Source organism: Aphelocoma coerulescens, chromosome 10 (genome assembly GCF_041296385.1).
Source record: "Aphelocoma coerulescens isolate FSJ_1873_10779 chromosome 10, UR_Acoe_1.0, whole genome shotgun sequence".
Taxonomy (NCBI): Eukaryota; Metazoa; Chordata; class Aves; order Passeriformes; family Corvidae; genus Aphelocoma; species Aphelocoma coerulescens.
The window spans coordinates 6,738,439-6,765,863 of record NC_091024.1 but is presented as its reverse complement, the minus strand read 5'-3'; the positions used below and the strand labels follow the sequence as shown (position 1 = coordinate 6,765,863).

Sequence of the window (27,425 nt, the reverse complement as noted above, 5' to 3'; positions counted from 1 at the left end):
CCCCTATTGCTGGAGCTCACCTACAGCTGGTTTGTTACCTGCCTCCCCCTGGGTGCTCTGCGTGTCTGAGCACAGCTGATGTGGATGGCCAAGGAGTGCTGGGCGGGAAGGGCAGGGTCTCCCAGCTGGGCAAAGGCAGGAGGGGTCAGGGTCTGTCCCCCCGTGTCACAGCCACGTGGGCACACACGTGCACAGAGCCCCTGCCTGCATCTGGTGTCCTTGCAGTGGGATGGACAGGGATGGGGGCTCCCAGTGTAGGCAGGGTGGAACCCAAGCTCTGCAAGAGGTGTGTGGGGGCTGCATGCACCAGTCATGGCTGTAAAAGGGTCAGAAACGATGGTTTTGTTTATATCCCTGCGGGTTCTTCTTTCCCTCTGCCGTCTCTCTTTGAGGTATCGACAGAACAGTATAGAATGAACATTTTGGGTGTTTCAGACATGGCTCTTTTTTGTTCTTCTTCTACATCTGCCCCCCACTCTGAACCCCCTGGCCTGTGTTGCTCACATCAGGACTTGTTCTCGAGTCTCTGGCAGGCGCAAAGCGAGCAGGCCACCTCCAACCAGAGCGGAGGAGGCCAGAAGGATGGGAACCACCTTGGTTATCCCTACAAAGGAGGAAAAGATGGAGTTCCCCAGAATGGCACCAAACTTGCAAAGCCCATTGAGGATGCCAAAGGCTGTTGCCCTGTGGAGAGGAAAGCAGAAAGCAATTGTTAGGAGGGAGGTTCTGGAACAGCTACAGAAGGTTTGGATAGGTAATTTTGTGAATGCTCTTATGTCACCCAGGCTGTGCTTCTAGCAAGTAAAACTGGGCAGAATAAATACATAGATAAATAGATGCAGCTGTTTTGCATGTCTGTGTGAATGAGGAGAATGTCTGTGAGTACTCCTTTCTCCTTTTCATCTCACCTTCTCCCTAGCCCTAGAATGGCCCACTCTGTCTGCCTTTGCCCTCCCCAAAGACAGCAGGACAAAATCTCCTCAAAGCCCTTCCAAGAGCTGCCTCGAGTTGTTTTTCACCAGAGACACCACCTCAGCTCTCCTCTAAATCATGTTTCACCCAGAAGCTAAAAGCACACTGCTTTCAATGCACAGTCCCTCTCCTTCCTTTCTGACTTCCCACAACAGTCTGAAAAAGGCAAAAAGGGGCTTAAAATGATGTTGTAAGGAAAGGTTTAATCTTCAGGACATTGTCCCAAAGTCTCCCGTGCTTCCCTATGTCCCAAATCACTCAGTGCACGTGGTTGTCTCCAGGTTTTGGAGGGGAAGGCTGTCCCAGTGATGAGCCATGATGAGGGGCTAGGGGATGCAGTGTGAAAGGCCTGACTTCCATGCACATCTATGGAAATGAGAGAGTACATTCTCATTTGATGTCCCTGCAAATGGCATGGGGCTTAGAACTAGCTGATCTTTAAGGTCCTTTCCAACCCCAACCGTTCTGTGAGATCACAATTCTATGATTCCTTGATTTATCAGCCCATCATTTCCATATGTCCATGTGATCCATGTGTTCAATCTGCCATGCGTGCAGAATTATGCTTGCAAATGTCTGTGCTGATCCAGGATTACACAGCCCTGAAGGACTGGTGAAAATAAAATAAATCAAAATATACAGCTCCCCCACCTCCACGTCTCTAGGGCGGCTTTTTCCATTGGGAGCTAAGAAGACAAAGTCAGAGGGTGAGACTGAGAAGTATTCTGAGCACCTTTTATCCGTGGGGTAGAGCTCCACGGTGATGACATCCAGGGCGTTCCAGGCGGCGATGCTGGCCCCGCAGAAGAGGCACTGCCAGCCGATCATCGCCGACTCGCTGTTCCCGAAGAACAGGAAGAAGCAGCACACGGCGGAGATCAGCATCGAGCCGCCTGCAGGCAGAAACCAACAGAAACCCTGGCATCAGCTTCCCCTGTCCACAGCTGAGCAAACACATTTGTTGTTAAAATGGCTTTCAAGTGATGGCATTTCATCTCAATAAGAATTAAATCTGCGAGAATCCCAAACCACCTTGGTGCTGACTATCTGTCATTCTCTGATGCTGGAAACCAGCCTGAAAATGTTCTCAACCACCTGATCTTGCTGATAGTCCTGCTCTACAAAGACTGTGAAGACAGGCTTTTCCAGGCAAATTTCCAGCACCTCAGACTTCCAGATGGACCCAAGAAGAGAAGAGGCAAGTAAACATGAAAGTCAATGAGGAGGAAGCATCATTGTGAAGGTTTTTCAACTTGAGTGTCAAGTCATAAGCTTGTGCATTTCATATCTTATTGAAGTCACTTGACACATTTCTAGTCCCAATTAGGATAATTTACAGTCACTTATATGAAGCACTTGAGGTCTCTTTTAATTATAAGAACATCATTAGATTTCATGGCACATTTGCACAGGAGCCATAATTTTATGAACATCACCGAGGGAGAAAGTGAGAGCATTCATGCTCAGTTAGGCACAGTTCAGATTCAGAAATATTAATAGCTACATCACTGCTTTCTGCCCCATTGGGAGTTTTCATCTGAAAGCTGAAATTTGTGAAAAATCAAACAATTTTTCACCAGAATGTTCTGTTATCACTGAAATATCTCCATTTATTACCAGAAAAGCAAACAATTTTCTCTGTTCTTTGGTGGTTTTGTAGTCAATTTGGTACCATCCAAAATAATTTGGATGCTGAAGTGGAACTAAAATGCTTTACTTTGGACATGATGTTGCATCTTGCCACTGCAGTGGCCTGAGTATAAAAAGCTGCTTTGCAGGACTCCGTGTCCACTTCTCCTCCATGGTACAAGGCCAAACTACATCCCCACAGTGTAGTCTGGATGATATTCTCTCTGCTGCAAAAGCACAGCCCAGCTTTGGTCACAGTGAGGGCACCAAGAGATCTGCTGTTTTGTACAAGAGAAGGTTTGGCAGGATGTGATAAAAATGAACTGAAGCCCCAACGAGGCACATAACACAAAAGAGAAATTCAGTGTTCCTGTTAAGCTGACCAGAAATAATATGTTCAACAGAGTGATACAGGTGGGACGCCAGAAGGCTCTTTCAATTGGAAATTCCATAGTGAAACATTTCAGCATGTCGTTAGTAATTTTTGTCCTGTACTCTTCATTTTGCAGGAGAAATAAGCATTTAGGGCTCCAGCTGTCATCTCAATTCCAGATGAAAACGCTGAAATGCTGACATGTTTGCAGGATGGACAATCTGATTCTCATTCATCTTCCCCTAATTTATTTCCCACAGACCCTCTGGTTTGTTTGGGTCTTTTCCAAATTCACCACCTGAATGCTCGTTTTCCCTCAGTTTACATTCCTGACACATCAGTGGGGTCATCTTGCTCTACTTTTTCCAGTCTGAAGGTGAGGCTGAGCTAAACCTTCCTTCTGTTCTCAGAAGAGAGAGAGGTGAGCTCAAGAGAGCAATTCATCGATCCTGATTTTATCAACTTCCTTTGACTGTCCCTCAGGGCATGATTCCCATAGTACCTGGAGAGCAAGGTCTGAATGCTGGAGGCAGCAACACCAGAAATTCCCAAAGGATTCATAAAGCTGATAAGGTGATAACTCATTCTCATGGTGCTAAAGGGTGGCACTTTCCTTGGCTGCGACAGGGTCAGTTAACTTACCATATGGTCTCCGAAGCTGTTTGTGCAATCATTTGAAAATCAGATAAAAAATCAAAAGAGGGAACTCCTGCGCTGTCAAGCTGCCACATCAAATAACCTCTGTGAATATTCATTGCTACAAGCAAAATGTTCATTTATTTATACAGAGGCTTTGGACTTCAGCAGCAACAGTACCAAGAGGTCGTTTTTTAGCTCTGGCCCTGATGTGTTGAACACTGGAAAAACATGCAGGATTTGACAGAAAAGGCAGAATATATAAAAAAAGGATATTACAGACACACAGAAAAGCTGGGTGAGGAGGCAGGGAGTGGGTCACTCGCCCACGCCATGGAGTAGATCACCTGCCTCACCCTCTAGTCTTTATCCTTCTGCTCCTTTTGTTAAGGAGATGACTCATTCCCACCAGAGCCAGGCACAGTGAGCCCTTCACACCGAGCAGGGCTCTTTGCAGGGCTGTACTCCCACCATGTCCTGCCCCATCACCTGGCGGCTCCACTCACCGATCATCTTTATCCTCCCGATTTTGTCCATGAGCAATGCAGAGATGATGTTGCCGGGCAGCACAGACAGGCTGCCCAGGAAGCTGACCAGGTAGATCAGAAAATCATTGTCCTCCTCAAAGTCGATGTGGCAGCCTTCCTTCTCCTTCATGAACGTGCTGTTGATGAGCCTGCAGTTGATGAATTTGTGTTCGTAGAGATCTGTGAGGGAAAGAGGCAAAGGTTTACCCTGCTTGGCTGAATGCCCCTCATACAGCAGCAACAGCAGCCAGGATCTAACCAAACCAAAGGCCCAAGAGGAGTTTCTCATCCAATGGAAATGGCCAGGGAGTATTTATTTCAGTGGAAATTTATTAGAGTGGCCAACTCTAGCTGAGTCCGTGGCTCCTGGTGGGTGCAATCTCATACACTTCTTTTATTTGTGGAGCCACCTGGACTGGTATCATCCCCATGCCACAAGGACAGGGCAATGCAGGCTTTGATTTTCGTAGCATTATAGTTTGTTCTTTATTAGAGTAGAAATTAAAAGCTTTTTTGGCATAAATTAATGACTATTTTACTGCTTATGGCTTGAAATTCTATTTTAAGCCAATTTTACTTGGTAGAGCTGTAAAGTGCTGAGAATTTTGCCATTACTTTAACCTGTCAGGGCCTGAGCACAGAATTTTGCATTTCCCACACAGCACCCAGAGACATCAGAAGCCACGGGGTTAAAACCACTGATGGAGCAACCTGAGGTCTCCTTCCAAATGCATCACCCTCTTTTTCTCCAGCAACATTTTCATTACCCAGCACACACTCAAACACACAGATCTCTACCATCCTTTCTCCCAGAAAGTAGATAAATAGTTCTAACAAAACAATTTTCTGATAAAATAGTTCCTAGTTATGGAGCTGAAACCACAGCAGGAATCCCATTACCGGTGTTATAAAAGACAGTAGAGATGACGGTGCAGTTCTCAAAGAAGGTCTCACTGGATCTCACATCTTCAAAGTAGCAATCCTCAAATAATGAATCCTCAAATCTCACTTCCTTGAATTTCATGCCAATAAATCTGTGGGGCAGGAAAGAGAACTTCACTCTGTGCTTTAGGATATTTTCTACACTGTGTAGGGTGCAGTGGCTGTTTCAAGACACAGAGCACTAATGGCAATTTCTAGGGTCATTTACAGAAAAGGTGTTGTTTGAATGGATAACTTCTCCTCCAACTCCTTCTGTGTTTTAGTGGAGAAAAGGGTTTGAAAAGTTTTGGGTTTTTTTAAGAGACACAGATCTTTTAGGATTTTGGCAGTTTTTCTATTCCTTAAAATAATCATATCTAAGAAAATGAGCTTCTAAAGTTGAGGCAACACAAATCCTCTCGTGTTCAGTCCTAGTCTGTCTGAAGAAGACAGAATTTCACTCAATGCAGGGCATTTCCTTCATGAGCTGACCTTGCTGCCTTCCTTATTCTCCCCCCTCCTCCATCATAAATAAAACCAGACATTATCAGGAGCCTATTGAGCCATTTGGTGAAAGGTTTCTGACAGTTGTTTAAACTCAAAGTGATTTTTAAAGTGAAAACGCAGTGGGGTTTCTGGAGAGAGTGGGGAGATTATCTGAGTTCTGCTTGTAACCATCTCTGTTCGAGGTTTATTGCTTATCATGTAATGAAAACAGATTTCACTAAAAATAATAAACTGTGTCAGGTGATTGATTTCTCCTCTGATGGGAAGCGTGACATGTGTGACCTGGCTGCCTGAAGGATGACACAATATTGATTTACCTGTGAGATTTTGCAGGGACATGGAGAAGATCTATTAGGTAATGCACAGACATGTTTAGAAGATGTAAGGAGCTGTTAAGAACAAGCATTATTGCTCTAGTTAAAGAGGCCATGACTGTCACCAGATAAAAAAACCTTCTAACATATACTCTGCAGCTTAATTGACTTGAGCCCTTTTAACACAGTGTGACATGATGGTTGTTTACACCTTTAAATGAGCACTGCAGGGCTTCTTGACTGAGCCTACTAACAGAAATTATTAATGCACAAAATACCACAAGAAGACTATTCCAGTGTCTTGCTCCATGTAGAGGGTCTCACAGGTTACAGCAAAACTTAAGCTGTTCTGCATTTGCTCCGTGATGTATTTGCCTGTGATGTATTTAGTCCCAAAGGCTGTCCAAAGCCTTTTTTCCCCCTGTAGGTTGCTTTCTTAACACCCAAATTTAAAAGAGTTAGATAGCAATGGCCTGGTGATCCATGGAGTTTTAGCTCACAGCCAAGGGCTGGAGGGAAAACACAGCTGTAAACCATACTGAGATAAGGTCTGGGCATTACTGGAGTTTAGTTTGATCAGGTTTTGGGTATTTGAAATGGAGAGGGCCAAGGCAGGAGAATAGTGATTTACATCAGAGTTTTATGTCTTCACCCAGCAAGGTGCTGAGTATCCTTAATTCTCAATGAAATTAGTGAAAATTTAGCACCTCCTCTAGGCATGAGAAAAATGTCCCCAATCCCTAAATTTGACCAACACCCACTTCTCACCACTTTCTTTTGGGGAACAGGAACTGTGGGGCTAGGTTTGCACCATCAAGCACAGCTCCTTGCTGCAGGGAAGGTCTGTGGAAGGACATGAGGACACACGTTGGGGTCTCCCACCAAAGTCTATCAAATATATAAAAAGGAAATGGAGACAAATAGTTTCTGAGGGGACTGGAACAACCTGGCTGGGCTATGAGATGTGGTTTCAGCTGTGAAGATTAAAACTGTGAGTGTTTTGTGTAACACTGAATATCCACTGGGACCTCCCCACATGGTGCAAGGCAGCTGGAGCATCATCCTGTTAGGTCTGCCTGGGGTGATGAGATCTCCACAGAAATTACATAGGGGTATTTTTCCTTTTTGTTGGAATTTTGAAAAGTAGTAATGGAATGCTTAGAGTTTACATTGCTGTGGAACACAGAGTGATTGGGATCCAGGATGAACACAGAAGAAAAAACACCAAGTTCAGAACAAATAGGAGAAAAAAAGGAAGGAAAGCAATGATGTTCTGCTGGAGCAAATTCACTGACTGAAATACTAAAAGAGGAAGTGACACACTCATCACTGGGGATATAGTGACTGCAGTGGGAGAAGCACCTCAGTATGGCCATCATATGGCCTCTCAAGGCTTTAATGGCACAGCATGGGCTGCAGGATGGAGACTGGGGTAATTCATATTGAGGACCTCAAGAGAAACAGCTTTTTATGTTGGAAATACAGCAGCAGAGCCATTTCATTACCAGTGGCTACCCAAGCCCAGTAGATGTCAGTGTGGGCAAAGGAAAAAGAAGTCACTTCTGCATCCAGGGCTGCCCAGCACAGCTTGGTGGACACTTGCTACCATGATCCCAACACAGGGTTGCTGGAAGCAGGACTCCTCACAGGCATCCCTTGGGTTCTGAAGAAGTCAGTGACTGAGGCAGAGTATGTGGAAAAATGGGATTAAAATGATATTTTGTCTGTCAAAAACTGCCTTTGGGATTTGAGAAATTTAGATTGAGTGTCCAAAAGAACAACAGAGAGGTTTGAGTTGATGGAAAATGGAAAAGAAAGAAAGGATTTCGAATACATCAAAGCAAATTCTGTTCACTTACTTGTCGTTCCTGTATTCCCCATTTCTATGGATCTGGTTTTCCAGGGTGAAATTAAAGGTGAAATGGGACACTTCTTCCTCATCAAAGATCTTCACTCGTGATTCATATGCCTCGTCTTGGAGATACCGGATCATGTCAGGGAACCAGACAATAAGGCCATAGTAACTGGAGCAGGATTGGGAGACACATCAGGGATACAAGATTCTTCCCACAATCTACTTCACGACTTGTAAACTTGTAAACTCCAAATGTGAATGCGTGTCTGACACAAATTCTTGCTCACTACTGACACAGGACTGAGCAAAATGTTTCTCTAGTCTAAACACCCTGCTGATCTCAGAAGCAGGTTGGTCCTTTCCCCTTCACTTGAAGCAGGACCACTCATTTCAGTTCCCCTTGGCTGGGGAATAAAGAAATGTGCTAACTTTGCTGCCCAAGACATTAGCAGAACAGAAACAAATTTGGCTGATTTCTGCAAGTGTGCTGTTCAAGTGAGAATTAGACAAAATTTACCTGTAGTTTAGATTTAGGCTTGCCTAAGTGGTTTTGATTTAGACTAAGGAACAGCTGAGAATCTGGTAGGATTGTGTCTATTTTTGTGTGTGTGTGTGGACAAGTTCAAATGAAAGATCTAAAAGTGAGAGAGACAATACATTACTGTGCTACTGACAACTTTTCAAGTCCTCATTTGTTCAAAGCACCTTTTACCTCATATAAAGCAATCAGATTGATCAATATCTGTAGGAGAACAAGGCTTAGTTCACAAAGACTCTTTAATATAAGACCAGGATTAATTTTGTAATAGTTTATTTACATGTGTAAATAACTATTCAGACTCTGAATAGCCCTTTAGTCTCCCAAAAAATATAAAGAAGTCCCTTTCTTACCTTAAGGCCATTGTAAACCAAACCACAGCCAGCATCAGTGTGTTCATCCTGTACTGGGCTGTTAAACAATATAGCACATTGTCCCAGACCTACAAATCCACAAGAAGGAATTAGCTGCCAGAACACCCCAGCAGACACTCGACAGCTTAATTTCTGAGTGCATCGTAAACATAATGTCAGAAAAATGGGTTCATTAGGGGAAGGTCAAATGTGTGGCTTATATTCAGTGTTTTTTAAAAATTACATTTATATAGTAAATGGCTTACAAAAAATCACTTATTCATCTCTGTGCTAGGGTACTTGATCTGAGCCCTCTGTAATGAGCTGGAGTGCATGACTAGGGCTGGGTATGATGCAGTGTCTCTCCCAGGTTATATCAGTTCTCAGACCCTCTGACAACTTTATCTTTTCAAAATTATGTATGGTGTCAAGAGTGCTTTCAAACCGAGCTCCAAAGCTCTCTGAAGAGCAAAAGCCCAAACACAGCTGGCACTTTAGGAGGTATAAGATGAAATCAGGTAGGGATGAATCCAAGCAGGAGGCAGACCAAGATCTGCTGTTGACTCAAGCTGTTAATTGCCACTTAAGTATAGTAATAGCAGTGCTATTTTTTCCTTTACTTTCAGCTCATCCTTCAAGACTAGAAGTTCTAGCAAGGTTTTCCACAGTCCTATGTGGGCATTAGGTGAGCAGCACAGGAGGTGGGAAAGGTTAAATGAGCCTAGGAGACAGTATAACATTCTTACAAACTCAGTCTCAGCAGGAACAAAGAACAAACCCTTTCTGCCCCCACTACAGGTGGCAATTTCACTCAGGCTTGGGGAGGGAGAATAAATATTTATCTGCTCAGGAGGAGAGCCAAGCGCTTGGGGCTGTGGCTGGTCCCAGAAGCTTTGCACTGCCGGATGACAGTGATGCTCACAGGGGCATTTTGGGGCCTGGCTGGCAACGTGGCAGCTTGCAGGTGCACACATCTGCACAGAAAGTGCAGTCAGATTACAGCCCTTTGCAAAAAGCAGCAGGTTTTCTGAGGAGAGAATCAGGGTTTCAGGGTACAATGACCTGAAGCAATGAGGCACTGGAGCCCAAAGCCCAAGAACCCCTGTGTGAAGTTTTTTCTTCTCTTTACCTGCTTTAAAGTAGTCGTGATTCTGACCAGCCACCGCTGGTACCAGGTCCCTGTTGAGCTCTGGATTTCAATAAATTCATCTACTTGCTTTGGAGTTTTGATATAGGAAACCTGGAGGAAGAAAAAAAAAGTAGAAAAAAAATTGGACTGAAATTTCCTGGGTGGTTTTAAATTCCGCTGTTTTCTGGGCAATGTTTCCACCTAATAACCCTTATTATTTTTTCCTTGATAGTTAGTATTAGCAATTAAGCTAAGTGATTTAATTGCAGCAAGAAACTATTAACAGAAATAAGCCTTCCTTTCTTCTTTTCATCCATCTGTTCATCTTCTCTCTCTCTCTCTCTCTCTCTCTCTCTCTCTTTCTCTCTCTTCTTCCATGAAATACTTTAAGTGCATCATGTCCACTTCAATTTCTCATTTATTGGCTAAGGGGCCTGTATACTACCTTTTTCCTCTATCTTTAGAATTCCACTACAAGTTAGGACTAGGCAATTATAGTAAAAATTATCTCCAAGATCAGCCACTTGTACCCAAACTGTGTCCTCAGGATCTCTTTCTTCAAAGACAACTAGCAGGAATATTTCTCATTCCACATCTTTTAAATACCACTGGCAGAACTTCGAATGTGTGGATGGGAATCTTTGCAGCTGAAAATGCATCCTGCCATCAAGTGAGCCCACACCATGCAATCAGTTTGCTTCACCAAAACAGTCTGAATTTTCAGTGCTGAATACCTGAACTGCACTGCTCAGGAAAACTTACAAAAGGGTCCCAGCAAATATTTGCTTAGTAACTTTAATTAAAGGACATATTCAAGGAAAACAGAACTGTTTGTAAACACATGGAGGAGGCGAAAATTTGCTGAATAAATTTCTGAGTGTGAGCAAGCACCTTGGCTCAGCTGCGCAGTCTCTGCTTTCCTCTTCCTGGCACCGATTAAATGTCAGATCTGGAAACTGTCCTGATACCAGCTGACTCACCACAAACTGACAACTTCTGGCCTATCAGAAAAACACAAAACCTGACAGTTTGTGCCACACCAGGAGCACTGATCACCCGCCTGTGCCAGCGGGTGTCAGTACATCTCGGCTCAGCCGGCGCGACGCACCTTGAGGTGCGATACCGAGCTCAGCTCCTCCACCGCAGGCATGACTCTGTTGGATGGAGTAACGAGCACTAATGGAGGCTGTACAGCTGCTCCTTCATTCTCCTACTCAGCTCAGACTCTCATAATGCCCTACTTTTTTGAGAGAGATATATATATATTTATATTTGAGCTTCATTTCCAGCTCAGCGTTACAGCAAAGCCAGCGATGGATTTAAAGACAACATCTCTCTCACCTTTGCTATCAGGGCTTGCATCACTCAAATGGTTGGTAGCTTAAAAATAACACATGCTCATTAAGTTCCTACATGAACATGCACACAATTGTCATGCTCAGATATGAAATTTTAATTTCCTTGAAGGATCACTCCCAAGGGGCACAGTTTCCTGACAACCCTTCTGAACACGGAGCCTTGCTCTCCTTCTTGATTGCAAATACATGTTTCACACACAAGTGTATCTCCTTTTTTTTCCATCCTTTAAAAGCATGTGTGCTCTCATCTTTAAAAGCATAAATCAAGAGTCCTTCCCTGGCTGGCTCACCAGGATTTTACAACTGAATTACAATAATTTGCAGCTAACCCCAGCATAAACCTTTTCTCTGATTTTACTAATAACGACTCTGCTCTGTGTGACCTTTTTCACAACAAGCAGCAGATCAATGAGTAATAGCCACTCATCCCACTTTCCCTTGGAGAGATTAAAGACTAGGTATGAGGCAGGTGGAGTTTGGAAAGCTCATTAGAAAGTGCATGAAGTTTAATCAGACTTTGATTAGAAGGCAGAATGGAGAAAGGGGTGACTCAGGTGTCCCACATGGCCAATATCTCTCTTATTTTGTTTTAGTCTCTTAGAGCAAACCAATTAAGCATGTGTATAATTAAAATCACTGGTCTAAAGGACGTAGAGTAACACCAGGAATGAAGAGTACTCACTGCAATTGACAGACTTGACTAATTCTTGAAAAAACAGACTGGCATCTTATGTTTAAATGCACAAAATGTTTTGCAGAGTCCTTTTTTCTGGTTGCTGGGGGAGAGATTACATTGAAAGAGTCCTGAGGAGGAATAAAGTGCTGCTGTGCTGCACTAAGGAAGGTAAGTCCAGCTTTTCTTAGCTGATGGCTTTGCTCAACTCACCGTAAAAACCCTCTCTGGCTCACCCTTGGCCCTCATGTTGGTGTCATGAACTTGCTTGAGGATCATCCAGGCTTCATCATGTTTACCAATCTGAAAACACCAAAGAAAAGGAAAACAAGTGTTCAAGCTTCCAGCTCTGTAATTTATCAAAGCTCAGAGAGAAAGCAATTCTAGAGGTCCAGCATAGTGGAGAAGCACACAGACAACATGGGCTGCATGAGACCTGAAGAGCTGAAAGCATGGTTGGTATTCATAGAGTGCAGCATCTCTGTGCTGGAGAAAGGAGTTGTCCTAAAACTGCCTGAGGCAGAAAAGGGGTCAGAGATAGCTATTTAAAAACAGATGAAAGAAGAAGAGATGGATGAGGAGAACTGGACTCCCATCCCAACTCTGCTAAAGACTTGCAGGCTTAACTTGAACTAGGTATTGCTACGTTTCCCACCTGTGAAGTAGAAATACAGAATACTTGCTTAAGATTTCCAAGGTTTCCAAGGTTTAAGTATTTTTCTCAGTAAAATGTACTTTGTCCTTTGCTCTACCACCAGGATTTAGTAGTTCCATGCCCAAACTCTGGGACAAATTTTCAAAGTGTCTTTGTTGGACATATGAAATTCCCATCTCTCACTATCTTCCATCTGTGCCCCATCTGGCAGTGACACACTAATCGTCAGTGACTGACCCCATAGTCTGTAATCTTTGGGGTTTAAGCAGTCTGTGGACCCGGTGTAGACATGTAGGAGTGGCTTTGCCTCTGAGCTTGTGCTCTGTGTGTTTGATGAGACAAAGAAAGACAGTGATACATTGAGGACCTGCCATCCTCTGCTGATATCAGACTGCAACCTTTGAGATGAATCATCTTACCTCCAGCAAAAACCGTGGGCTTTCAGGCATGAATTTCAGTGCCACCAGGGAGGCGATGCAGGGCAGAGCACACACGAGTACAAAGACTCTCCAGCTGTGGAAGTGGTACTTGGTTCCCATACTGAACCCCCAGCCTGGAAACAGCAAGAGCCAACAAGTGAGAATACTGACCAAGCATTCTGAATTTTCCTCTCTCATAAGGGCAGGTTGAAAGTTTGGTATTCTTAGTACTGATGGCTTGATAGCATGCTCAGTAGACAGCAGCGAGTTCATGTTCATTACAGAAATTGGAACATGCTCAGGTTCTGCCTTTTAAAAAACCTTCTTTTATCTTTGAGTTTAGAAATCACCCAGCGATAGGAGCAGCTCCGTGCAGCTGTAGGCAAGTAAGGCTGGAAAATGGTACAGGAATAAAGGCCATAATTGATTGTTTCTCAGTGGTGTTACCGAAAGTTTAGAAAGGTCAAATCTCTGATCTGAGAGGATCATTAGAGACAGCTTCTTTCCATCTCCTACATCACATATGTATTTCACATTTCATGGAAGTGAGCAAGAAAAGCAAGTTTATTTTTCTCCAGACCTACAAAACCTCAGCTAGGGTTCAAATTTAGAAATACCAAAATCTTAATCCTGCATTTGAGGTACCCCCTCTCCTGCTTTTTTCCTGGTGTTTGACCAAGTCTGGTATTGCCCTGCTAAGAATTGGAAAGTACAACCTCATTCTCTTACATTGCTCCGTTTACTCTCCCTAGGTTCAAATCTCATAAGGACTGTTTAATTCATTTTTTTTTCTTTATACATTTTTTATTCACATAATAAGGAAATCATCGAGAAATGGGTTTTGCAGAGGTCTCATCTGAGCCATTCATGGTGTTCTAAAGATTCCACAAAGTTCCAAAATAGTAGGTGGAACTTTGGAAATCAAAAAAGAAGCTACAAAAATACAACACCAAAAAGTCATCTGAAAAATAATTATAATGTAAATATCTAAGGGCTTTTTAAAGCAAATGTTGTTGCAGATAATAGAATTATTTCTACCTGTCACCCCTGCAGTAAGTTTGCCTTTTCCTTCCAACAATCTCTGTCATATCAATCAAAAGCATGAATATTTCTTCATAGTGAATGTGCTTTAAATGTGCTAAAAATGGATTGAAAGGTTAATGTTAGTGGTTTTCTTCATGGGTTTTGTGGACTGTCCTACTTTCCTCAAACAGGATTTTGCAAACAGCTGCTGTCACTGAATACTGGGGGAGTTAATCTTTTCCAGTAGATATTTGCTTTTGGTGTTTTCCTAGGTTATATACATGAGTTACAAGGAACACGTGATATGCAGACTTCTGCTCCTCAGAGCACAGTACATTTCAGTTTACAGCCATCTACATTTTCATTCCCACTTCCAGCTGAGGGCAGGGAACCCATCCCACTCCTGCATCCACTTAGGTGAAGTCAGAAGGGACTTCAGCCCTTCCCATGCTGAGCAGATGTGTCACCACCTACACAGCCCTGACAGTGTGGACACTTGGCTAAGGGAAAGTACATGTGCTGTCCTCACTGCTATCATTCACAGCATCCAGTAATTCCCTGATTAAAGTCGCTTGTTTTTGATAACTGGATCAATTTTTGCAATATTATCTCAGTCCATTTTTCCTCATATGAGCTGACATTTAGATTAAGAGCTCAGGCTCCAGCAGTGTAATTCAAGGCATGTATTTGAGGCTTTGGATGGAAAGCAGCCCCATCCAGTCCTACCTGCAGCATCAGCCAGTCAATCATGCAGTCAATTTGTGAGACCTGTGAGCACTTCAGGTATCCATTATTTTCAGTGGTGTTTATGCTGGGCTGTGTAAGAAATGTCGCTACCTGTGCAGGGGTTTGGGGCGGTATAGTGGTGCAGGAATGTGGTGGTGTAGAAAGTCAAAAGCACAAATTACCGTAATGTGGGATGATGCTCCAAGCCATTGCTGAAGCATAAATGCCACCAATCATCCAGAACATGCAAAGCCAGCTCAGGTGTTCCCCCCTCTTCTCACGAGACAGAAATTCAGAGAAATAGGCAAACACGATGGGGAGCGTGCCTCCAATACTGAGGAGAAAAAACAGAACATGGGAAAAATTAGAGTCTTCTTCAATGTCTTTATGGTTAGGATTGCATTTTTAATGAGGGAAGGTCACACTCACAGATGGGCTGCTCAGAAGTGAGACTTGGAGGAAAAATGCAAATCTCTCTTTGGCTGGACTGGTCTTTGATATCAAAGATGAACAAGATCCTTCTCATGCTCTAAAAGCTGAATTTCCTGTACAGTTTGTACAAAGCCAGAGTAATACCCTGCTCTTCACTTAAACGTCTTCTCTTGTTATTTCATGATCACTCATTTTAGGGAGGCAAAATACAGGCAGGCAATGGAAACTGCTGACAGTCTCACTGGAGGCCTTGGAGGTGGGCATTTTTCAGTCTCAGCCATGTTTCTGCACAATTTGGGCAGTACCAGAAGAACATCAATGACCAAACTCTCCCACCACTACAGCTCTAAGGGTCAAGAGTGAGGTAGCACAGCCACACGTCCTAAATGGCAATGCCATCCTGGCTGGGTACCAGGGATGCATCTCCTGGGCAGCCTTCCTTGTCCCACCCCACATGCCTAAACTGCCCAGCTGTGCTGGGGCTCCTCCAAGACAGGGGGCAGATTCAGCAGGTACCCACCCGAGGCCTGAGATAAGGCGGCAGAAGAGGAAGAATCCGTATCCCTGGACGAAGGAGGAGAGGAACGCAAAGGCAGCATTGATTGCAAGTGATATGATGAGGCATTGCTTTCTTCCCAGTTTATCAGCAAGGCCGCCCAGCAAGACAGCCCCCACCATCATTCCTAAGTAGACTATCAAGCCTGGAAGTGAGAGAGACAGTCAGCTTGTTAACGGTGAGGAGATAGTACGCATTGTAGGAGCAGATCTTAAAGTGCCCACATGGCAGCTGATGTTGTCCTGGCATAGTGTGCAATAAAGTAGAGATACTCCTACCCACCCCAAATCTCAGACACCAGAAACTCTGTCCACTGGCAGGACAGTGATTTTCCCATCTTGTGCCTGAGAGCTTGCATCACTTTGGACAATATGGGCATACCCTCCTTTGACCAGCCACATCTTTCCTTCCCAACCTCGCTGCTCACACATCCCCTGCACGTAGGCAATGGCCAGGCATAAGCAGCTTAGGATGCACGTGTCCCAGCTGTGTGCCACCAACAATACAACAGAAGTCTGATGTCTTAACTCCTCTTACCCCCCTGAGTGCAGCAGGATGGAGGATGTGTAGGGAGAGGCTCTGTCAGGCTGCTGTTTGTGCTCGGAAGGCCGTGAGAGCAGAGAGACTGATGGAGCATAGCTAAATCTCTTTGCAGTGTTTCGTCTCTTTCACTCCCTGCTTTTCCCGGCCGTATCTGAAAGGATCAGTCTGTTACCCAGACTCACCTCGTGTAGCTCAGCTACTTCCTTCATTACTGAGCCAAGATCTGGCCTCTAACTAAAGCACAGCTCACTCAAGAGCACAGTCTTGATCTGAAAATTTGAGAAGGGAGAATCTAAGGCTTGTCTGGACAGTTTGCTCTGTAGAGTTATCTCTCTGACATTCTTAAGAAAGATGGATTCTTCTTTTTAACCTGACTTCACTAGATCTTCTACTATGGGATCCTCAAAAGACAGTCTCAGTGACTCATTTAGTGCCAAGATGAATAGGCAACAATGGGTTTCCACTCCAGGAAGTCTCCCTGTACCCTGCTCAGTTTGTGCCTGCTACTCTCCTGGAGAACACGCAGCTGTCCTTGGCTCTGCTATGGCCACTGCTGCAGAAGGGCCACAGATTTTACTGCCTTTTCCTTTATGCAGGTAACAGTCTAAATAGCACTAGTTGATAATGCTCAAAGGTTCAGGAATATATTTTTTCATTTACTTTATCTACTTTCCAGATGTAGTTCAGAAGAAATTGGTTGCAACCACAGTTTTTCCTAGGGAGCACAGAGGCACAAGAGGCTGCTCCCAAGAACACCTCCTGCATCGTATCAAACCCCACTGACAGGATTATAGCCTGTGTCTATAGGCTGCACAGTCCTGCTGTGGAGATCCTGATGGGGCCTGACCATGGCTGGATGCGATCCAGATGAGCTGAGCTATTTCCAGATGGAGAGCATCTGCTTGCTGGAAAGCAGAACTTGCAGTTCAGGGAGTTCTTGAAGGAAAAGAATGATGCTTGAGGATGTTTGGAGACTGGGGACATGTCAGGTTCAAGACCCAGATGAGCAGGGGTTGAAGGAAAGCAGCAGTGCTCCCTGCATCCCTGGCTCCGAGTGAAGGCATTGGATGCTGAGCAAGTAAATATACTATCTTAATAGGAAACACTCCTATTCACTGGCTGAAGAAACAGCTAAAAGAAACATTTTTCAGGCATGGTTGGTTCTTTGGAGGCTCATTCCTCACCTTGAACCAAGCTTGGCTTCTCTTGAGAGCCAATGCCTTCCCCAGGATCTGTTCTGTCAAACACATCACTTGGAAAACAAGGTGGAGATGAATATTTTTGTAATTCATTAATGTTTAAACAAAATAGTCAGTCTGGTGGCTGAAGGCAGCTCTGTGCCATCCAGCAAAGCCAGCTAAGGGCTAATGCAGAGTTATCTGGCAGCTGATCCCATCTTCCTTTTGATTACAAATGCCTGCACTTGATTTAAAATGCATTACTAAATTAAAAGCTATGCAGCAGAGATCCATTGCAGCATTTGAAGGACACCTGTCTCACATTGGTTAGACATGGAAAAGTTTGGATGTCTTAAATCTCCCTATTCCACAGTAGGGTCACCTCTCTGTGAGTGGTTCTTTTCTATCCACATGATGTCTGATGGGCAGGATTTTTGTGTCAAAGGCAAAAAATCTGTTCTTGTCTCTTAAAAACCTTTGTACCAGAACTGTGGAGTAAGATTTTGCCAATTGTACCTCAACCATGAGCATGTGGCTCTGCACAGCCAATCCTTTCGCTCCCTGCCCTACCCTCCTGATCCAAGCTGTCCTGCTGAGGGGATCTGAAGGTGTGCAAAGGTTCCAGGTTCTGATCTAAAGATACAAACACATCTCAGAGTCTGGGGTCTCTATTTCTATTAACTTTGACCTCCAGCTTGTTCACTGAAGTAAAAATTACAAGGCTGAGCCAAAGCAAAAACAGTTTCAGTCCAAAACCTTTCTGAAGGAAGGACCTTAATGCAGTGCTGGATGGCTTAATGCTTTTCCCCTGGCTCCTGAGCCACATGTAATGGAGCAACTCTGATGGCAGCCAGCAGAAGGAAGTGATGATGAGCCCTGCATCTACTCACTGGTGCATCACAGACACCCATCTGACAGCAAGCCCTGCCAGCATGCCAGACCCTGATGAGGAAGGAAAAATGATCTGCCAAACTTAATTTTTTTTATCTTTTTTTTTTTTTTTTCCGGAGAAAATCCCTGGATGGCAGATGTTCATCCAAATCCTCTTAGTAACAGAAAACATCCCAGGTCAGGAGGAGGTGGAGGAGATTGTTACTGTCTTCTAGCTGGCGTTTTACTGCAGTGACTGGTGAGGGGCAGCCTGTTCTCCGGCCAGGAGAAGAGTGGGCTCACCAGGGAATGTGGCAGTGCTTGAAACTCGACATCAAGAAGTGGAGCTGTTTTTGTAAGCAAACCCCTGCAGATTCTGACTAAGAAGCCCAAACTTGTGATGGAAGGGTAGATTGTAGCTCTGCAACACAAGATCCATCAAACAGTGAGCAGCATAAATCACAGCAGAGCTGCTAATATCACAAGCTCACCTAGAGGATGTTGCTTTAATTAGTTATTGTATGTGATAAATCGATTGATGTGTGTTCCCCCAGAAATTTAAAACAATAAAAATCTGTAGTAAAGAAAGTATCAGGGACAACCAGAGGCTGTTTACTTGGCCAGGTTCTGAGGGAAAGGATCCTGGTTATGAAAATATATGCTTCAGGGTTGAAACAAAATCAACAGAACACTTCATTATCATGGAGAAGTCTTTTTTTGGTGAAGACTGCATGTTCTGGCCAATGTAATTAAAATTTTGGGGTAGCTGCTGTAGAACACTCTGTCAGCTGATGGATCTTGGGACCCAGGGTGCAGAACAACGTCTGCATTGCAGATTGCTGTGTCCTGGATTGACAACAAGGTGCCAGGGACCCAGGGAGGAGTGGAATAGTTACTCAAACAGCTTCTTTGCAGGGAGACCATCTTCCAGAGAACACAGTGATGGTTGCTACCTCTGAAAAAGATCCAGCTCATATCAAGGAAACTCAGATCTTAAGGAGAATTGGACCAAGAAAAGTGACCACAAAATGGTGTTTCTTTGGCTGGGTTAGTTCTGTCCATCAAATATTCTACAGTACAACATTACAATGGTCTGCACCAGAATCTTGACTTCTAAACTTGGCTTCAAACCACACAGATTTAGACTGTGCTAGGAGGGATCAGCTGCCCAATTGACACATAAGGTGCTCAGATGAAATGCTAAGGGCAACTCTGAATAAGCCATTATTTGCAGACTATTCCACAAGTCCTGGAGTATAATGAATGCCTGTGGGAAAGTCTGCAATAGCCTCCCATAAAAGTGGTGGAAAAACCAAAGAGCTGAAATTCTATGAATAAATTTTGGGTTATGAATCATCCATTGCTGAAGTTATAAGGAAAATATGTGACCACTGACTGGGCTTATTCCCACTAGAAAAGAGGTAACATATTTAGCATTTTCACACTAAGAAATTTATTAGCCTTTACTGAAGTTGTGTGCTCTGTGTTAGACAGGAATTTGAAGTTAAAAGCTGAAGTTCTAGGAATAAGGGAAGGAATATACTGCAGATACAGCATATGGCTTTGTGTGTGCTAAACTGTATTTTTACTCCTTCAATATAGTTAAAAGTAGACTTCTAAGGGTTTCAGAAAAAAAATCCAGAAAATTCAAGGTTTACCTAAATCTGAATCACAAGCATGAATTTTTCTCTTTGTTAGTTAATGGGATTAAAGTTCTTTATAAAGAGGCACATCTAAAAATAATCCCTTTAGAGACAGGACAAAGACTTGTGGAATAAATAGAAAATTTGAGCAGAGAAAAACCAAACATCTCACTGAGAAGAATTAGTCTCAGAGTCCTTGGGGCTGTCAGGGAGGTGAGGGTCCAGGGTTATCTCTGGTTTGCATGGAGCCAGTAACCACAGGAATGGGAAACCACCTACCCGCCTTCAAATCCCAGGCCACTACCAGTACAGCCCTGTGGTAAAAAGAGAGGCTCTTGAAGAGGGAAAGCATTTGGACAACAGAAAATTATTAGGACCTTATATAGCTTGCATTCAAGCTGTAATAAAACCAAAATTCAAATACTATTACTGGTGTAGGAACTGTTAGGGATTCACCTTATGGACACAAACAAAACGTCGTGAGTCAGGTCTGGACAATTTGGGAGATGGATGGGGCAAGGCACAGGATCCAACTGTAAGTAATTGAAAGAGAGGAATAAAGTAGTGATAGTCCTGACTCCCCTGAGCCATAGTGATGTCCCAGAACAGGGGAGGGTCTTGACAGAGGATGAGCTGAGGGCCAGTGGCCTTTTTTTCCTTTCTTCCTGAAATTTTCAATCTGCTCTTCCTTGTAGGCTTATCAGTGCTTTCCCCATGAATCAACCCGACCTTTTAAATAGAAGTCAGAGGAAAGGCTCATCCCGTTGCACTCTCCTTGTTGATTAATACAAACAGTGAGACTTCTTCCACAGCCAATGGCTCTGGCACTGAGAAGGGAACCTCTGAGGAAAGACAGCTTTCCATTTTGGGAGATCTATGTGTGGATATCGGGCAAATCTGGCTGCAGGGATGGAGGGGGGTGTGCAGCTGGAGCTGGGGTGGGTGGGTGAGCCCATGGGGCTGTGGCACAGCACGGGTGAGGTGATGCACAGCCGGGCTCGGCGCTGCCAGCGGGCCGTGGGTGGTGTTTACGCTCAGCCGGCTTCACATCTCCCCGTGGGACTTGTCCAGCACCACAATATTCGTGGGACCATCTGTTTCTCCCCACCCAACCCCCCTGCTAAAGCAAAGATTTCAACAGAGGAGGCCAAACAAATCCTTTGCTGTCCAACGAAAACCTCCTCGTGCTGGAACGCGCCAGATGAAGTTCCCACGGTGTTTACCGATGGGGACACAGCCATTCATCCCCATATCAGACCTGCACAAAATCACAAAACACCTTTTCTTTTCCCTACTGCTTGAGGTAATGATGCTCCTTGGGCTGCAGCTTGGGCTGAGCATTCCTGCCCAAGAGCAAACTTGCAGCCAGGAATCCGTGCCTGACATGGGTAGGTCTCATCAGGGTGTAGTGGCTGCTGTGTTGGGGGTCCATGGCTGTGGAGGAGTAAAAGAGGCAGCAAATAACCATGGCAGAGCAAGGGAGCTGTGGCTGGGCTTGTCCATGCTCAGGCAGAGAAAAAAAAAAGAAGTGGAGAAAAGCCATTGAGCTCTGCAGAGGGGATTAGGATTTACTGTCATATCAGGTGAATTCGGGTCAATGAGAAGCTGCGACCAGATTTTATCTCAGCTGATAATAAAATATCCTCTTCACACAACTAAAAGCAGGGGTGTTACACATCCTATTTAACCTGTCTCACACAGCCAAGCTTGAATTGCTACATAAAAGTGTAATTACTTATAGGATCTTTTTTTTATAGTTTTTTAATCCAACATTGTGAGGTTAAGAGTCTGTAATAAGATATTCTCCTTAAAAAAATTATTATTAAATCATAAAAAGGAAAAGGGAGCCTGAAAAAGCAATTTTATTCTCAGCCTTGGTGTAGCTGTTTTACAGTTACAGGCAAAGCTCTTAAAAATTTCCTAGTCTCAGTTTAGTGAACTGTGAAATGACAATAACACAACTGCAGCTCTGGGATCTGGAAGGGCTGGTGCTTTAACTGTGCCTCGAGTTTTTTATATGCAGGATGTGAAGAAGTTTAAAACATTACTATGTCATTATCTTTTACACTTGTTGTGTACTTACTGCTCTGTGCTTGCAAACGTAATATTTAGTCCTCTAAGAAGTGATTTATAGCATGTAAAGGTATATATTTATAAGATATTTCTGCAAATAATGATACTGTGTGCCTTTCAGCAAATATAAAAATACAAATTTTATTACTCTTTTGATTATCCTTAGCAAATTTTAAAAAAATATGTTTCAAATAGGCTGTATCATACTGACAAGGAATATTCTGTTTCAGTAAATTTAAGAACTGAATTATTATTTTGACTACTGCTGATGAAAGCTCAGCAAAGCAGATCTACCAAATGAATATGTAAAAATAATGTTGTTTCATGTTGCCAAACTTATTCTTAACAACTTGTATTATAAGATGATTAAATCAAACTGCTAAAATATGTATACCGTTGTTTCTTTTTTTCGTTGGGTTTTATTTTTGTAATACCACTGAAATCATCTTTAAAATAGCATCTCTCATAACTGAAAAACTCCAAATACGCATTTTGTCCCACTTGGGATATTTAGGGCTAAAATAGCTGTTAATTTGTATCTGATGGTGAGATGTTTATTTTCAGAACGAAATGTAAACGTTTTCTAAGATGTGTCATATCCATTTCACACATTTCATGAAACATTGTGGGCATCTGTTTATTTGCAATTTTTGCATAATTTGGCCATGGTTTACTTGATATTTTACCATGACTGCCTTCCAAGGGAGGAAAAATATGCAATATGCAGAGTGTTTAATGCAAAATGTCCTTTTAACAGAAGCTGAACTTCACTAAATTGGTCTTTAGGAGGCTTCTGCTTTACCTCTCTTATTTGTCCCTTCCTATTTCTGCTGGAGTTTGATTACTCACCTGACTTATTTCCAGTCTTTCCCTCCTGGCCTCTCTTGTTATGGCTGAGACCTTGTGTGTTTAAATGTTAGCAGCTGCCTGGAAGTGACCTTAACTGCACCTGGGAAAACCTGGTTATGTTTCCTTAGCAAAAATGTGGGGAGATAATCGGTTCCTTGGGAATAAACGGGAGCTTATCTGTAGTTGTTTATTGGTACATGGGGATAAGGCAAGGGGCAGTAACTCGTGTGGATAATATCCCTGCTTCCCTAAAAGCTTGTGATAACTTGAGGGAAAGCTGTGCCTGCTCTAATCACCCCCCTGTTCATCCTGTGCAGACACACTCGTGCAAGACTGTCAGTGCACGTTAGAAATTGAGGCGAAGGCTCTTTGATTGCCACCAAATCAACCCCTAAAAGTAACTGAACCCTGATCAATGTGCACTGCCATAGATCACTGAGGGAATGGATTCACAGGGGAACATGAGCTTGTCTTGGAGACTCTGAGCTTTGTGGAAGATACCTTTTGTCCTAGTTGCAGGTGGATGGGAGCTGAAGCTATTCTAAGAAAGATTTTGATGATTATGTTCTTGTCTCCATCAACAGCACTTCCTCAGCTTTCCCCTCGAGAAGCTGATATCTGCTGTCCTTATGCCACAGCTGCTCAGAAAAGAGGTGAAACCTTCTTGCTGTGCTGGAGGCAGGGCTGCACCCACACCTCATGTCCCTGCACTGCCTTGCTGCCTGTCAAACCTACAAAACCCTCATCCCTGCAGCTGCCACCCTTCATTTGGCAGAAAGGTCTTCTTCCCCTCTCCAGCCTCAGAGACCTGCACTGTTCCCTTCCTATGCCCTCCAGTAGTCCCCTACCCACCCCAGGCTCGTCACACTCTCTCTTCTTGATGCCTTGGGTACTCATTACCCACATCAGAGCACTGCTGTGCAATGTAAGGCTTTCCAAGACATGCTTCATTCACGTTCACAAAGAGCCATCTCATGAACCTCAGATCCAGCAGCAGAGAAATGCCCAGCAGACAAGAAAGGGTGTTTAACAAGTAAGACAGACTGAATCAGAGACCTGCCCCATGTACACTACCAGGCAGTAACAACTGAATGCTACCATAAATACCCATTCTCCTCCCTGCCCCAAACTAAGATGAACCAGCTTTTATTGTCTTTAGGAAAATTCTGTTCTTCCCCTCATAATGAAGTCATGAAACAGTGTGAATACAAGCTTTGACAGCAGATCCCCCAAACAAACAAGCTAAGGACAGGAGAAATTGTTCTGCAAAGCCAGGTTCTCACAAGCTGTGTTTGAAAGTGGGCAGGAAAGGCAGCAAGAAGAGTTCTCTTCCCCTCATTAGCAGTCCCAGATTAGTTCTGTTAGTGCGCAGGAGGCTGGAGCTGGGATTGGATATGGACCCAAATGTCTCCTTGCTTATTCAGAGCTTATCAGAACACCCTGAACTTTCAGCCTTGCAAATACTGAGCTGGAAAAAGCAGAACGAGCTCTCTGGGGAGAATTCATGTTCATTTTTACCTGTGGTTGGGTCAGAAATACTTCAAAGATAGATTTACTTGTGACATTTGAAGTTTTCTCATTCAGGAGCCTGCCAGAGCTTGAGCTCTACAGAGGCAGATATTTATGGGGTCAGAGTTTCAGAAAATCTCAGCTTTCATAGAGCCACCAAAATAAATGACCTGCTTTTCAAAAAAGGTCTCATCACTGAAAAGACACCAAGCCTTGTGTCCCACAGGGAGCTGGTGAATTCCAAAGTCCCTTTGAAATCAAGATCTCATTGTGAGGGGTTTGCTTTTAGATATCTGACTGGAGATATTTCGAGCTAGAATTTTCAAGGGGTTTGTGAAGCAAAAAAAGTTACTAAACTCTTTAAGGCACAAAAGTAAGTACAAAGCTGGCTAACTGTAGAAAGAAACATCCCAATCCTCAAGTTCAAAGAAAAAAGGGAGAAACAGAAAAATGAATATGACCTTAGTACACCAAGAGGAGAGGTTTATATAGGGATAACTATCTTTTGTGTTTGTCACATGAAAAGAATGGAAATAGAATGAAGTCAAGGGCTGGGGTTTAATCCCAAATCTGCACTTGCATTGCATCAGGCAGGGCTTCTGGGCCAGCATAACTGGTATGACCTACAGCCCCTGATGACTCCCTGCAATCCCAGTACGTGTCCATCAAGACACACACTCTTCCTCCTCAAGCAGTTATTCCAAGAGCTGCTTTATTTCCCTTCCAGATGCTCTGTCCTATTGCATGGCTGGCTCACTGCAGGCCATGCTGGATCCTGTCCTGATTCTTGGAGATCTGGGAGGCTTTGCTGCCTTTGGCTGATGGAATTTGGCTTGCCTATTCTTCAAGGGAAAAAGTTGTTCATCCAAACCTTTCTACCCAGTCTCACTCCCAATAACTAAGCCTTGTATTTTGACCTCAGGGAGATGTCAATAGTGATGCAAAAGGGATGTTGCCCAGTAGCCTCAGCTTAAATCTGCATGCTGCACTTTAATTGCATTCCACAGACCTCAAAAGAAACCTTCATTGACTACATCTGACCCAGGACATATGAGCAAACTGAGAAGTTAGCAGGCAGAAGGAACTGACTGCACAGCTGATTTGTCAGTTGGGACTTTGGGCTGAAGAAAAGGGAGTTTCTAACAGCTTTGAAACCAGGAGTTTCTAACAGCTTTGAATTTTGAGTCACTAGATCCACATTTAAATTTTCACTTATTTATCCTTGAGCACCCCTTTGATTTTTGCCCTGTGGACCTGCAGATTGTGAGTTGCCTTGCCCAGATCCAGCCCACAGTGACCAGCACTGGGGCCACAGCAAATTCTGGTAAAATTCTGCTGCTTTTGGGGAGCTGCCTCTCATCAGCATGTGAACACCTTCTGAGTCAGATCCACCCAGGCATGACTATACATGACATACAACACAAGAAGAAAGTCATCAGAAGATCCTGAAATCAGCTGGTCACTAGGAAAAGGTGTCCCAGCTGCTGCTCACTGCATTAGAAGAGCTGTTTGCCAGCGGCACTTACCCAGCATCCCTTTGTTGGAACTGGACAAGCACATATCCTTCTCAGCACTGGGAAGAACAAATCCAACCACAAACACCTCCACCCCATCTGCCATCAGTGCCAACCCTAAAACAAAGAAGAGAGTCCACTGGAAGCGTCCGTGGCCGCACTCCTCAATGATGTTCTCGTACTGGTGGGCAAGTTGCTCCTCGTCCTCCATCCTCTCGGCCATAAGGTCAGCACGGTCTCTGTACTCATCATCCACAGCAGGGGCTCGCTTCTTCTGCTTTTCTTTAATGTCATCTGGGTGTGGGATCCCTTGGTACTCCCCCTCATAGACCTCATCATCCTCATCGTGGCCTTCTGTAACATCACTCTGGGCATCCTCTTCCTGCACGGGCTCATCCCTGCCCCGGTAGTAGCCGTCATTGTGTGCATCATAGTTGCCATCCTGGTACCTGTAGTCATCTGAGACCTGGTTTGTGTTTCTATATCCATCATCCATTCTGAATGGAGAATTCTAAATGCTGTAGGTCACTGTGTAGATATTCTAAAACGTGTATGGATTTGCGCAATTTCTGGTGTTGGTTACTTGAACATATCTTCTCTCCGTTCTCTGGAACTGATGGGATGCAAAGCTTCCCAGGCTCAGAAGGAGAATTATATATAAAGGTTCTCTTTGACAGAGTCTCATGCAGCTTTTGGTAATGCTTCACTTTTCAGCTGTCATTTGTGACTTGCTGGCTTCTGTGCTTTGGGTGAGAAAAGCTGCTGTCTGGGGAACAGCGAGGGAACAGCAAATTGCACAGCCGGGGAGCTAGGACGATTTGACAGGTTTTTCCTGATTCATTGTGGTGCTGAAGGTCATGTCCTGAGAAGGAGGAAACAATAGCAATGAGACAGCAGTAAGCTTGCAAGTACACATGTGCTGAGTTTAATGCCCAGCATTCTGAATTCATGCTTTTCCTCTGAAAAAATATGGCAACAGAGGAATGTTTTTGCATCATCAAAACCCAAAGCCTCAGAAAAAAACAGAGCATTAAAATGTACCAAGTTCAGTGGGAACCCAAAGTAGAATGTAAAGTACCATGTGGTCCTAATTTCTGTCATTCTTGGAAGTCCTGCCTCCCATATGTGGTCCTGCTTTCCACAGGGAGCAGAACAGCACTGGGCTGGGTTGATCCAACAGAGCTCTCAGGTTGCTAAATATGTTTCCATCCATCTCCACAGAGCACACTCCTCCCTGGTCCCTACAACTGGCTAACATTATAATGAGACAAAACATGACCTTGGTTTTCTTTTTCATCCAAATCCCAAAATTAATTTTATTTATTGGCTTCTTTTTTTCCCTGGTGTCTCTCCATCTGTATGCCAGATGTACAACTGGCACACAGCGTCTGCCAAGATAAAGTCACCAAAAGTCACACCAAGCTCTGTTCTCCCCATATCTAAACATCAAAAGGGGATAATTTTTACAGAGAGCAAAAAACAAAGCTAATACAGAATCACTGCTGCCTGTAGGGAAAACCAAGGAAAGTCAAGACACATCTAAACATATACTCCTTCTGGACACCTGATTTCCATTATTTTCCAGGCAGTTTCCAGCCAGCTGGCTCTCCAGCGTTCCCCTGCCTCACACAGCTGTAGACACAGAGTTTG

At 43.9% G+C, this 27,425-nt stretch overlaps 1 protein-coding gene across 3 annotated transcripts; it reads right to left on the bottom strand.

The window, feature by feature from the left end:
* Positions 1-69: 69 nt before the first annotated feature.
* SV2B (synaptic vesicle glycoprotein 2B) lies at positions 70-26,385 on the bottom strand. Of its 3 annotated transcripts, XM_069025716.1 has the most exons (12): positions 25,788-26,385; positions 15,561-15,741; positions 14,791-14,942; positions 12,860-12,993; positions 11,999-12,088; positions 9,755-9,865; positions 8,626-8,714; positions 7,739-7,903; positions 5,038-5,171; positions 4,117-4,317; positions 1,706-1,865; positions 70-684 (listed from the first exon to the last, which is right to left on the bottom strand). In XM_069025716.1, the coding sequence occupies exons 1-12, from the start codon at positions 26,269-26,271 to the stop codon at positions 501-503; spliced, it is 2,085 nt and encodes a 694-aa protein (XP_068881817.1). In that variant the 5' UTR covers positions 26,272-26,385; the 3' UTR covers positions 70-500. The 3 variants fall into 3 exon arrangements, with proteins under 3 accessions (XP_068881817.1, XP_068881818.1, XP_068881819.1); XM_069025717.1 differs by lacking the exon at positions 4,117-4,317; XM_069025718.1 differs by lacking the exons at positions 14,791-14,942; positions 15,561-15,741.
* Between the last annotated feature and the right edge of the window lie 1,040 nt (positions 26,386-27,425).

Bases quoted from the DNA above. Each gene is read 5' to 3' on its own strand.
- SV2B (XM_069025716.1), bottom strand. From the start codon at position 26,271: ATGGATGATGGATATAGAAACACAAACCAGGTCTCAGATGACTACAGG. The intron at 9,866-11,998 runs GTGAGTTGAGCA...TTCTTCCTCCAG, and splicing joins AGCCAGAGAGGGTTTTTACG to GTTTCCTATATCAAAACTCC. The intron at 8,715-9,754 runs GTAAAGAGAAGA...GTGGATTTGTAG, and splicing joins TCACGACTACTTTAAAGCAG to GTCTGGGACAATGTGCTATA.